Source organism: Lepisosteus platostomus, chromosome 9, assembly GCF_059453375.1.
Source record: "Lepisosteus platostomus isolate fLepPlt1 chromosome 9, fLepPlt1.hap1, whole genome shotgun sequence".
NCBI classification, from domain to species: Eukaryota; Metazoa; Chordata; class Actinopteri; order Semionotiformes; family Lepisosteidae; genus Lepisosteus; species Lepisosteus platostomus.
The window spans coordinates 36,351,633-36,365,365 of NC_142619.1; the positions used below are offsets into that span (position 1 = coordinate 36,351,633).

The window sequence follows — 13,733 nt, forward strand, 5'->3', positions numbered from 1 at the left end:
TATCAAGTCAGGGCTCTACAGGAACTTTAAAAAAATATGGAAACACAGACCTGCTCCTTCAGATAAGATCTCCTTGGTTTCTCCTCCACCACCTCCTCTTGGGGCTCCTCAGGCTCAGCCTCCACCTGTACTGGTTCCTCAGATTCCTGCTTTTCTTCTTCCTCCTTCTCTTCCTCTTTGTCTTGAGCCCAGGCATTGGACTCGGGAGATTTCCTCTCTTCCACCTGCTCACTGGCTCGCTCCTTCTCCTCATTCTCCTGGTACAGGCTGCACACCTCAGTCTTCTCCTCTTGGTTGTTCTGGCTGTGCTCGAGGATGGAGATGGTAGGGTCCAGCTCCTTCTGCCGCTCCAAGGCTTCCTGCAGCCTCCTCTGACGGCGCTCCTCACGCTTGGCCAGACGATCCAAAAGAGCCTGCTCCTCATCTGTGGCCGCAGATCCGGCCACAGGGGTGCCCTTTGTCTCTTCATCCGGCATGCTGAAATAATTCAGTAAAAGAAAGTACAGAAACATGAAGTTCACACTTTATGCAAAATGTTTAAACACAGTATTTTGTGTATTGTTGTTTAGATGTGTATAAAATGTATCACCCTTTCAAATGCTATGGAATATACAATACATTACTACACTTTCCCCCTTTCTGGGTTTGAACTTTATTTTCCAGAGAGATGATAAGGTTCATGTATAGGTTTTGCTGAATTGGCCTATTCATATACTGTATGTGTATTGTGAAAACTGTGTAATAAGAAGCAATGGAACTATAAATTAGGCTGAGGATGAACATGTTTCCACGAGCAGTAACACATTAGAGAGCACCACTACACAACTCTATGCGATGACTAATTCTGATTGTGATGGCTGGCATGCAAGACAGGACATAATATATAGCTGCATGAGGGCAACATTATTTAAGACTGAATTTTGAGATATTGTATACTGTGGTAGCTGTTTTGATGCATAAGTAGGTTTATTCGATACTGAAATGACGTGAAGCAGCTCTACGGTCAGAAATCACACAGGATTGGATGCACAGATCATGGTAGACAGGTTAGGGAGGAATGTTAATGGTGTGATTACCTAATGAGTGTGACATACATTTTGTGACATAAAATTAATGACCCATGCTCAGGTTGTGCAATGAGCATGGGTCATTAATTTTACATAAAGGCTGTCTCCTGCAACTTGCCAGTCTGCCAAAGTGTATTTTACTTCTGCATTTCATAAATTATTATGAAAGTTTATACATTTCATAATAATTGTTTTATATTTACAAACAGCTCCTGAAATGCTTTTAAATAAAATGTCTTTTAAAAAATCTTATTTAAGATATTTCTATTTTTTATGTGAATTGGCACAATGGCATAGTGGTGAGTATTTCTGCCTTGCAGAGCTGGGGCTCTGGGGCGCCATCTGCATGGAGTTTGTATGTTCTCCCTGTGGTCTCGTGGGTTTCCTCCAGGTGTTCTTGTTTCCTCACACAGTCCAAAAACATACTGGTAGGTTAATGAGTTTCTGTGAGAATTGGCCCTAGATGTGAGTGTGTGGGTCTGTGTATCTGCCCTGCGATGTACTGGCACCCAGTCCAGGTGTGCCCTGCCAAGTGCATGGAGGGATCTGTGAATGATTCAAGCACTTATAAAGAATTTTATAAGCAGTGCATATAAAAAAACTCATTTTCTTCAGGTGATAACCTGGTACAGTCTCTTAACATCATGCTAAGGACAGAAAATAGGTCCACAAGGAAATAAGACATATATGGAAAATTAGAAGCTTAGTAGAAAGGTTGATCTAAACATTCATCAAGTTATTTCTTAAAGGAGCCCAGAGCGTTGGCTTTGATCATGTGTCTGGTAAGCCTGTTCCAGATACTCACAGCCCTTTGTGTAAATAAGTTCTCTATCCTAAACGAATCCCTTTCACTTTCTGATAGTAATCCTCTATGCTTGTTTCTTTACTTGAAATAGTGCCGTGGGTTGACCTTGTTTATACTCCCAAGGATTGTACATGGTTTGTTTTCTAAACTGAAGAGATTTACCTTCGTTAACCTGTACATTTAGTATATTACAATCCAGGATTGGTTGCATACTTAAGTATTCCGTTCACCTTTTTCATTGTTTCCCCACATTGTCTTGATGAGAGCATAGCATTATGAAACCTGAAAAACCCAAATCTTTTTCATGTTTGGCTTCCAGCAGCTCTGGATCACTTATTGTGTTGTGTAGTGCATGTACATATTTCCTGTGTGGTTGGTTTTGAATTTATCAATGTTAAATCAATGTCTGCCTAAGTTATTTCATCTATATCGGTTTGTAATTCTAGATTATAATTTCCTATTCCAGATCTTATTCCTGCTGCAGGTACTGTGTGTAAGTACCCCATTTTTACAATGGTTCTAAAGTGGATCCTTTTGATATGAGTGCTTACAACCTCCAAATTAGAGGTTATACCCCTTAAACGTCACTTTGTTTCATTAAGCAGTTTTTGTTCCATGCATACGTTATATTACCATATTACCAGTTTAACAGCTTATTAGTGTTCAAATTTTTCAAGGTTTGTGAGGGACTTTACCAAAAACTATCCGAATCTACAGTAAATATATCATGTTATAGGTTTTAGTATCATCACATAAACAAAGTTTTCATGGAATTTCACTGTAAAATAAAGTCAAAACGGTAGAAACAAACCAATGCACATTTTAATACAGTGAACTGCTTTACAGACTTGATTCTGAAAGTTTTAGACTTTTAAAAAATGATATTTAAAAGTGCTGACTGACTTGCAAATTCTAATATAGGCTGGAATATTTTTCTTGAGCCTCACAGAAACAGAACAGAAAGAACAGTCTCCCATGGTTTCAGTTTTGGAGGTTTGGGAATAGATAGAAGGCCAGAGTCCAGAAAACACAAACTACATGTATATAGAGATAATAATTCACAGATGTAGTCAAGAGCCAAATGGGCTCTTAAAAGTGAGTAGCACGTTTTGAATTACATTCTGAAATCCACAGGCTGCCCATGCAAGGATGCTAAAACAGGTATGCTCATGTACTTTAGTTCGCAGCAGCTCTCAATATATTGCACCTTTTCAAGACCTTATTTGGACATACTATCAAGCAGAGCTTTCTAATAATCACTACTGGAAAAACAATTAAATTATTTTTCATTGTTGTATCAGAATTGGTGAAATACAGTTTGAACTGATATAAGTAATGTTACATTGAGGGAAAAAGACACCTTCACAAGACTTGAAACTTGATCTCCAAATGCAAAACTCAGATAAAAGATGGCATCAAGACTTCTGGCCTGAGCTGACACAGGTGCAGAGCTGATAAGAAGATAAGAACTATATTAAATGAACTATACCTTACATATGAGTTAAAGATATTCCCTTTCTAAATCCATGTTGACTGTCTCTAAAATTCCATTGTTTTGTAAGTAATGTTTTAGTTTAGTTCCATCACTTTTATAACTGACCAGTAACAGGAGTAGGATTCATTGATTTTTCGCTGGTTTATTTTTGTCACTCTTTTTTTTGCTGTTATTTTTGCAGTTCTTCTTAAGATAGAGTTGAAATATAGTAACTAGTGCTCTTTGAACAACATCTCAGTTTATTAGTTTTAAGCCAACCTAATTCCCTGTAGTAACTCAGAGTTAGTTGTGTTACAATTACCCAATACTGATACGGTTCCTCTGTAAAATGGAATATGCTATTAATGTGTTGATTTGAACCCTGAACACAAGAGCAGTGTGGCCTCAGTGCTACCAACCATGCCTCTGCGACACTCAACTACTGTATTTACTTCTGGTTTCAAAGTTCTTTTGTTGTTGTAGCACTAGAAAAAAAAATGTTTTTTTTTGCTTCCAATGCAGTATTTGTTTGTGTCTCACTCTTTAAATTCTTTCTTCAGCTGTGTCTATAGATCTGTAGGACCTTTTAAGAAACCTTTTAACCATACAGGATAAATACCATCTTCTGTATTCTTCATTACAATAGGCCAATTTATGTGCCCAATTTCTCGATAACAAAAGCCTAATAATATACAGTAACATCACAATTCATATAAATTATATGAATATAAACTGCTTGGACCATTTTCTCAGTTCACTAGCTTGAAATTTATTTTGATATATACTGTAGTTCCACTGCATCATTCCTTCCATCTTTCCAAAAGTATACCCATTAATTTTAGTGTCCATTATCGTTCTCAACACATGTTTCTGTTTTTAGTATATGTTATCTGTTAAAGCAGTATTTCCACATCCTTTTATTTTTATTCCTTAGGCTTCTAGAATTGTATAGTACAGGAATTAATTAAAGAATGCATGGGTTATGTTTAATATAATGTTTGAAGTTTAAGTAGTGATGCCATAGGCTTTTCTGATGCCACTAGAAATAGACTAGTGGTTGGGAGCACCCTTCCTCCCAGTTCAAATGTTCCTCAATATAGTTTAAATATTTCTCAACTGGTTAAGGTATGCACTTCCCAAAATATCAGCACCTCTCTGGTTTAAGTGTAAACCATCCTGCGTCTACATTTCTCATTTGTTTCAGAAGGACCCCCAAAGCTCCGCTTACCTAACATCTTTTCTTTACCAAGCTTTTATCAACAAGTTAAAAGTCCATATTTTCTCTTGCTTCCCTAGGCATGGAAATTATAGTAGTAACAAAGAGAATACCAACATAGACATTCTGCTCCTGTGTTTACCAGATACATCCTTATATTTGTCTTGTAGAACCCTCAGACTTCTTTCATCACAATGTCACTTAATTCATTTAATTCAATGTCATTTAATCGAGCTACTATCGTCCTACTCCCCACCTCGCAACCTTCACTCTTCTAATTCTGGTCTCCTGTCTGTCCTCCAAGCCCCTCTACACTCTGCGGGTGATTGGGCCTTCTCCTGTTATGTCCCAAAGGTCTGGAACTCTACTCCAAGGATATCAGATAGTCACCTTCCCTAAACTTCAAATCCAGACTCAAAACCTTCTTCTTTAGAAGAGTCTTTACTTAACTGGTTCTGTTCTTTACCTCTCTGCTCCTACTGTATTCAGTACCCCCATCTACTGTCTCCTCTCATTGTGTATTCTCATTGTGCATATGTGGTATTTTTTTTGTTTGTTGTTGCTGTCGTTCTGTAAAGAGCTTTGAGAAGCCACCTTTAAAGGCCACCTCAGGATCCTGCTCCTCAGGTAGGTCTGAAAACTGGGCACCAAGCAGGCAACAAACCATACAAGACTTGCTGTGGTGAGTAAGTTCCTGGGGTCCACTGGGGCCAAGTGGGTACTATTACTATGGAATGTTTTTACTTCATGCAGCTTCTTTTCTGCATTGTTTTTAGCAATTTCTAAACTGGATCCACAAACCTCCAAGATCAAAGACCTACTGAATGTCTAATTAATTGCTAATTATCACCCAATACACTGAATATCAGGGTATTTGATAATATTTTATGTCCATTTCACCCCAAGACAGTTTTTAGTGTTCTACATCAAGTTCAACAAAATTAATATTTAAATGCATACATATAAAGATTGTGGGTAATATGATACTGGTAATATTTTGTTAGACGTGCTCTACTACAGCTCCATAACAAAAGGTCATGATTCTTTCTGTCTAGGCCTACACATAAGTTAGTTTGCAGAGAACAAAAGCTCATTGACATTTTTTTGAATGGTTGAACAGGCAGTAAAATGTTCTCTGAGGGTGTTAAGAAGACTGCTGCATTTCTATATTCTATTCAATAATGACATACCTCAAATACATTTGGATGTGGGCACTGAGTTGAACTGCAGTATGATATCACTGAATCCTATTTACATTTTTTAAGGAGTTTATAGTTAGAATTTTTAGTTAACAGTGAAAATGATCATAATGAATAAATGCACTACACTTCTTGTGCTTTACTGGAAATCCTCAGAAACAAAAAAAAATTAATAGAGAATGTGCCTGGGCTTTTGACATTAGTTGCTTCAGTACATTTTGAAATTACAGAAACACTAACAAAATCAGATGAGAGATGATCCATTGGCCAAAATATGTATCTTACTTATCATGGCTGCAAGATGGACTTTGACTAGTGTTTATGTATTGTAGTATAACATTTAAAATTTAATAACATGAAAATAACTTTTCCTTTAAACATCTCTGTATATTACTGTGCACTCACATCAAGATATTTAATTGGTATTAGCTAAATCATTGACCATTTAGCAATATCATTAACATATGAGGTAACAACAAAATATTTTACTCATTCTTACTCACCATTTAAGTAGACACGACTAAAAAGAACAAATAAGGCATATATTAAGAAAGTCTTATTATTTTAAAAAAATCGAAATAATTTTTTTCTCATTTTATTCAAGAAGATAACTTTGCGCTTTTATTTTCTCACAATGAAAACTTTCCCAGAAAAATGCTACAAAAGCAGAGGGTATTTTTAAAGCTTGCCATTTAAATATCCTAGCATGAGTAGGACAGAGCGGTGATCTATTAATTACTGTATCTGGGAGGAACTGCATGTTTGATGAAATGTTTTGTAACATTTGTAAAAAAACAGGAAGGGAGGAGGACTGATACTTCAGCTCATAAGGGACTCGATCACACCAAATGATATTCCCTCTGAGATCAGTTACAAACATGCATTATTGAAGAAGGAGCTCCAAGACCTTATCTTTTCACTGTTTTGTCTAAGCTTTGCCTGGAGGCTTTGGTCTTAACAGTGAGAAACTTGCTAAACAGAAGGACTGCCTTTTGTTAGGCTTCATTTTACTCCATTAAGTCTATAGCATCTTTATTTTCTTCTGTATTTTATAAGGCAGAATACCATTCTCATTTTTCTGTTACATGGTAATGGATTTAGAAAAAACACTGGGCAGATGATGTTTTATATAGACAAGTTTAGGGTTTTGCATACAGGTACTGATAAAATAAACTATAATTAAGAAATGGGAAACACTGAGTTAGAAGTGGCTGTTTATGTTGACATCATTAACTCCTTCTAGACAATTTAGGGATAACAAAGAATACAGCAAACAAAAACAAAAAACACAAAACAAAATTTTAGGATATATAATGTGGAGCTGAAATAAAAGGATGTTAAAAACGCACCATGTACTATTAAGGCCTCATATAAATTATTGTGTACAATTTTGTTCACCACATTACAAGAAAGAGAAGAACAATTGGGTATATTCTTAAACAAATGGCCTACACTGTCAGAGTGAAGGAACTGAAGACTACAAGGGAACCAGATACAAGTATTCAAAATCTTCAAAGTCATTGACAAACTCAGTGCAGTTGGCTTGTTGAAAAGAAAAGTTGTCCAATTAGTTGCTGTCCTATCACCAACCTTACCTCATCATCCTCTATAGACTTGTGCACTCATGAGTGTTACCAGGATCTTCCTCTGTCTCCTTGAAAATTGAACCCTTTCAGCTTTGAGGACAAGTCACCTACTTCACCTGGATCTCTGTCTTGGAGTGAGAGGTTAGTTTCAGCTACTGGGTGGTTTCCCTTGATTGCCTACCTAGATGGCTGCATTGGAATCCTCTAAGTGGTTCCTATCTCCATGTCTCTAGAACATTTTTCTTTGCCAAGAGGTTTCTGCATTTTAGATCATGGTCTCCCTGGGGAGAACATAGGGCTCACATGGGCATTTGGCTTCTTATGACTCTTGTCCTGGAATGTGTTTCTGGCTATTTTCAGAACAATTCAGAACAACTATTCTCTCAATTCTCTCCTTTTCTGTCATGTCCAGTCACTCAGTGAAGCCAGAATCCATCACCTGGCCTTTCCTATTGAAGACCAATACACCACTCAGGTACCCCATGGCAATCATCTCCAAAGCATATCTGTTATTTCTCTTCCTGACAATACAGATTAAAATAGCTGACTCCATTTTCTCCCATTTTGTTGTTGCTCTGCTTTCAGACCATGTAGTAATGACGCTCAGACCCCTGTTATCATCTTGTGTCTTGTCATTTCCCTCACGACTTCCAGGTTGACAGACTTTGACATGATTCAAACCAGGTCTCTGTCTTCATATCTCTGGCCATCAATTTTTGTGGCTGGTGGAAAGAGCAGTCATGAGACTCGTGGTATTTTGGTTGGACAAGCTTTAACATTATCACTTTTTTTCTGGAAGATGCTCTTGTGGGATGCTCTTGTGGGATCGCTCCCTCCCTATATGATGTTGACCCTGCTACATCACACATTGCTCTGCTACTTCTGGTTGAAGAAAGAAAACTCCTTCGGAACAAACTAGTATGAGTATGTCCCTGGGGTCAAACACCACATGTGTTTGCTTTATGCTTTTTACGTTAGAGACATTTTACAACTTTCTGCACAAGAGCTGGGTTGAAGGGACTCATCTGTCATTTGCCAGAGACTGTGATTACCTCTGCAAGTGCATCTCTATAAAGGTTCCTATTTCAGCAGACCTGCTCTGGCATCCCAACCCAGAGCTATTAATATTGTGAGTTTGCCTCTAAATTTGTGCTTTAGAGTCCACAGTGGACTCACTGCAAAGTAACCAAGTTGTCACCTTTCACTGCATCTGATCTCTACCTCATTCAAGAATGGGAGGAAGAAAAAAAAAGTGGTATCAAACTTGCAGATCTATCTCACAGTAATTTTGGCACATCATGGTAAACTGTTGGGGTTGCACTACCCACACGCCCAATCCCTAAAACCACACCATCCATACTGAGACATTGTTCCTTAACTGATATTCGAAAGTTCCCAGAGGCCTTTGAGGTGCCTCCCTTTGAGGTAATGATTCTATATTTTCGCAAGGAGACAAAGCTACAATAAAATAAGGTTTTACAAATATGGAGCTTGATAACATCCATTTTATGTATTTTTTGCAGTAGAGATGCATACTGTACAAGTGTGCAACATCAAGGATAATTTACTTTTGAATATAACAACTTAACAAACCAAAATATGTCCATTCATGCAACCAGTCAGCCTAAAACAGAGATTCTATGGGAAGACTGTCCAGCAACTAAGGATGAATCCTCCTGAGTGCATACATGTTATTTATTTTTTAAATCAAATTAAAAAGGAGACATTATCAGTTTATCAGTGCACAAATTCCTATTTGAAGAAGAACCTTTTATCTGGAAACCGGAATTGACTTTTATTAAACTTTTTTTTTTTATTGGACTGTGATCCCTCACTATGTCTTCACTGAGTTGAGGACAAGAAATGAAATGCCAACTCCTAAAATATCCAAAGGATTTTAAAGATCTCAATATCAAGATTCATAATACATAATTCAGAATTTACATAATAGTAAAATCCTTAGTTACCTGTTGCGGTTATTGAGCTCCAACTTGTCTGTCATCGGACTGGCTGATTCCTCATCGTCCTTGTTGCGAAAGCGCTCCTGACGGGCCCTTCGTCGGCGTTCCCGGGCTGCCTCTTCCTCATCATCATCATTCCTCTGATTGGCGAGTCTGAAAAAACATGATAAAATACTGGTGTACAGCAATCCTTTAACTTTACAGACATTGGAGCTCTCCATATATACAGACAAAAACAGGTTCGGACAAATTGAAGCAGCAGCTGGGGAAATTTATAAAACTCTTTAATGAGGAACGGGACACAGCATGCATTGCTCAACTGGCACAGGACAAACATTATTCAGCAGGGTTTACAAATGTTTTATCCAGAGAGCACACTATTAATCTGCTGGGGGAGTTCAGGGGAGGTGAAGAATTATTTGAAAACAAATAATTGTAACAGAACTGTATAAATCATATAGCAATCGTGAAGATACTTTTTACAACAAAGTGTTATTCCTCTAATTTTAGATCTAAAAACTTATTTGTTTCATTTCTGCTCCTTAAGACCCCAAACAAATTGCTTATATTTGTGGATATATTGTATACAAAATGTACAGATTTGACTATAAGGAAAGTACTATTCTGTATCAAGCAAAATGTTCATTTTATGAGACATGTTGACATGTATTAAATGTAGAAGTGTATGTGACATTTTAAAATAGTATTATTGAAAAATTATTAATTTAGAAGCATGGTAAATGTTTTTGTGCAATAATTGTTAATAATAATAAATGGTCACTAGAGACAAAGCAAAACCAAACAAAAAATCAATAAACTTAAATGCGGGTGTAGACATTTTTCACTTAGTTAAGAGATATAAGCAGAAGTAAATTTTATGATGATCTTAACCAAAGCTCTGATGAAACAGTGATATTACATTCTTAGTCTTCACTATAATCACATAAAAACAAGCTCTCTGCAAAGCAAATCATTAAAATACTGTTTTGCTGTTTGCAAGTATTCCAGGGTCCAAGACTCCCCTCCCAACCTAAAAAACTAGTAGCTAGTTTTTGGTTCTGGTTACTAACTTGATCCTCAAATCAAGTCCCTGGCAAAGCTAATTTCACAGCAAAGCAGGACTGAGGTTGGGTGTAGCCCACATTACACTGCTTCACTACATCAGATGAAAATTGTATCTTAAAATGTGGTTTGGCTGGTGATGAGGAGACTCAGACCGGAAAACTGTTTTTGGCCTAAGGCTTAGTTATATCAAATTCAGAGTGAGCAATGCACAGCCAGCAAAACTGAATGGACAAGTAAACATGGAGAAATAACCCTGAGTGTGAAGATTCCTGCTAGTAAAAGAAGTAGAGAAGCTGAACTGTAAATAAGTACTTTATGCTTAAACTCAACACTGTGAAAGAGGACAATCCTACCTACATGAATGACTTTATTCTTTCTTTAAACCCCAAACTCATAAAGGAAGAAACACTGAAACAATTACAGGAACATGAAACATCAAGTTATCTGAGGAACATAATCAATAGCTGGATCCCAAGCTACTGTCCTAAAACCTAAATATCATAACCAAATACAATAAAAACAGCAGTCTATAATCATGTCCTCAAAATAGTTTTCTTAGCTTCAGCCATCCCTGCTAAGAAAATTCAGTTGTTGAGCATTAATAGTGTTAACTGAGATACATCACAGAGAAACAGTACTTCTGAAGACTGGGAGAGAATAGCACCAGTTGTATAGTCTAACACTGACCCTACATATCTGCAAAAAACATTAAATTTGGGGCACACTCTAAATGTGTGTACTGTAAATAAGTGCTTATTAACCTGGACATACAAAGCTCACATGTAGTATCTGTGGAGTAGCAGATAACCTGCAAATAATGTGCACTACGTTTGTGACAATGCAAAAATATTACCCTTTATTACTTCCCAGTCTGGTAGAAAATCCCACTTAATAGACTCGCCATTCCACACTGATAACAGGGAGGGGCTTCATATTGTGAGAAAAATAATATATTGTATAGTGCTAAAGGAAACCCATTTCTAATGCATTAAATAGATCCAATAGTGTGTGAGCAAGCTAAAATGAATCCCAAGAGTCATCAGAAGCATGAAGAAAGGAACAAAACCTACAGAATGAAAAATAGAAAAACCCAGAAGGAGTATTAACCTTGTAGTCTTTACACTTTTTTGCTTTAGATAAAAAATTGTTAGATCTTGGTAATCAATTATTACCTTCAGTACATCAGACTGGGTCTCTAGCTGATGAAAATCTGGATTCAACCACCTCTTAATAGCCCTGAACTGAAAAACCCAGTAATAAAGCTAAACACTTGGCAAGACAAGTCCTCCAGCCTCTTTGGGGTGCTGATGAGTAGTTAATTTGATTCTGGGGTACGTGGATTGTTGTAAAACAAATTTACAACAATGAATTACGGTGAGTTATGATGAATTGTGATGCATTTAGGAGGATGTGACAACAGTAGCAAGCAGGTAATTAACACCTTGGTAAAACATTAATTTTAATCACTGATATTCTACTGTGCAGAGTGATTGAAAATGGTCTCCATCTATTCAAAAGTGGCTACCACTTTGGGCACCATGCTGTCAAAGATTCCCTTTCTAATCTTCAGCAATGTGTTATAAATCTTATTTAATGTATCTGAAGATTACAGTAGTGGTAAACTACTACTAGAAAAAGATGTGTGTATAACTAGTTATTTCAAAGGCACAGAAATTCATGGCACAAAGGCCCAGCTAATTTTTGAAAAATAACTAAAAAACTGAAAGAGTTTTACTACATTAGGAGGAGGACTAAGAACATTGGCAAAATAAAACAGAATATCATTTTAGAGAATGGAGATATAATGTTCAGGGTCCTGAATTTCAATAGGTACATGTAAGTGCTTATCCTAACAGACTGGGACTGTTAAGACAGAAGCAGTGGGTGACTCGTACATCATGAAAATCATCAGAAAGTGACTACTAAAAGTATAAATACTCCCACTCCTTTACGTCAGAATTTAAAAGGGATATTGGACGGAAACTACAGCACTTCATACAGTTCTTACATTTTCTCAAACGAAGAATGATCAATGCCAGTCTAGTTCTCTGTCTCCAGTGAGTGATTGATAGATTGTAATATAACAGGGCCATTTTGTGTCTATGTCTCAATTAAAAGTTCTGTTGGCAGCCAGTCTTATTCATTGATTGCACCTTCCAGCTCCTGAAGTGTAAGAGGTGCATCTAGTTCACTAGCTTGTTTAGAGGATAAATATTATAATTCTAAGGTGCTCAAGAACGTATAATTTTGACATCTAACTTTGCATACAACAGTGAGTAATACTGCTGTACTACATCATTCAGTTGTTTTGGGTATGGAACCACCTATTCCATTGAGCCCTTACTCATATACATGGAAGTGAATTGTTCTGCTTGTTTTAAGTGCAGAGTTAGAAGTTTGCTTGGATGCACATCATGCTCATTATAAAGTTTACATTTTTATGTAGAAAAAACTTTCTTTATTCAGAACTTTATGTCTAGCCTTCTAAGAATGCAGGATTTCCATTTCAGGACTGTAAAACATTTGATTCAACTAATCACTTTTTTCCTCAAGCTAGTTAATTTGTTGCAATCTACTGTCTTCAGTTTAGTTGAACAAAAAATCATATTACTCTTGATAAAACACTTTTAAACCTCCCAGGTTCTGTGTGGGGATGTCTCTAGAGACACATTAATTGCTACAAATACCTCTAACCCTTCTCTCAGCTGCTGCACAAACACTGTATCACTCAATAAAGAACTATTAAACCTTCAGTGTGTAGCCCTTTAAGTATCTGGAATACAATTGAAAATGTGTGCCATAAGGCCAGGATATGAAATAAATGTTATGAATCAACGCTGACTGTATTAATTGATGTCTATGAGTTGTCTGTATGTGGACCCTCTGATGAACTTTCCAGGGCATAGTCCCACTTTGCACCCCATGCTTTTAACATAGGCTGCATGTTGCCACAATACTAAGAATAATCAGCTTTCCAATAACAGATGGAAGGAAAAATGTTACAAAGTTGCTTCTATGATGTATAGGTTTGATTCAATGGTAACCTTTTAAATTGGAATCAGAATTGTGTACCGATAAATCCTAATTTTAAAAGGTTTAGAAGATAAACTTTGATCTGTTGCATTATAATATGCAAGGACATATACTGTACAGGTGATACATAATCCATCCATTTTCTAACCTCTTTATCAAGGAGCCAGTGCCCATCCCAGCAAGAAGTGGGCGCAAGGTAGGATAAATCTTGGATGGGACATCGCAGAGTACACATACACAAAAACACATTCACACCAGGGCAAATGTTCCCAAAAGCCAGTCAACCTGTATGTCTTTGTTCTGTGAAAGGAAACCAGAACACCCAGA

The 13,733-nt window shown here is 36.9% G+C and overlaps 1 protein-coding gene across 8 annotated transcripts in view; it reads right to left on the minus strand.

The window, feature by feature from the left end:
- cald1a (caldesmon 1a) overlaps positions 1–13,733 on the minus strand; it is a 125,815-nt gene that overhangs the window by 22,374 nt on the left and 89,708 nt on the right. For all 8 annotated transcript variants that reach the window (XR_015941161.1, XR_015941162.1, XM_088644854.1 and 5 more), the window contains 2 exons: positions 9,315–9,461; positions 51–477 (listed from right to left, as the gene is read on the minus strand). Coding sequence is in view for 6 of the 8 variants with exons in the window: in XM_088644854.1 (XP_088500980.1) it covers positions 51–477; positions 9,315–9,461 (574 nt within the window). In the remaining 2 variants the exon portion in view is untranslated. The remainder of the gene's footprint in view (positions 1–50; positions 478–9,314; positions 9,462–13,733) is intronic.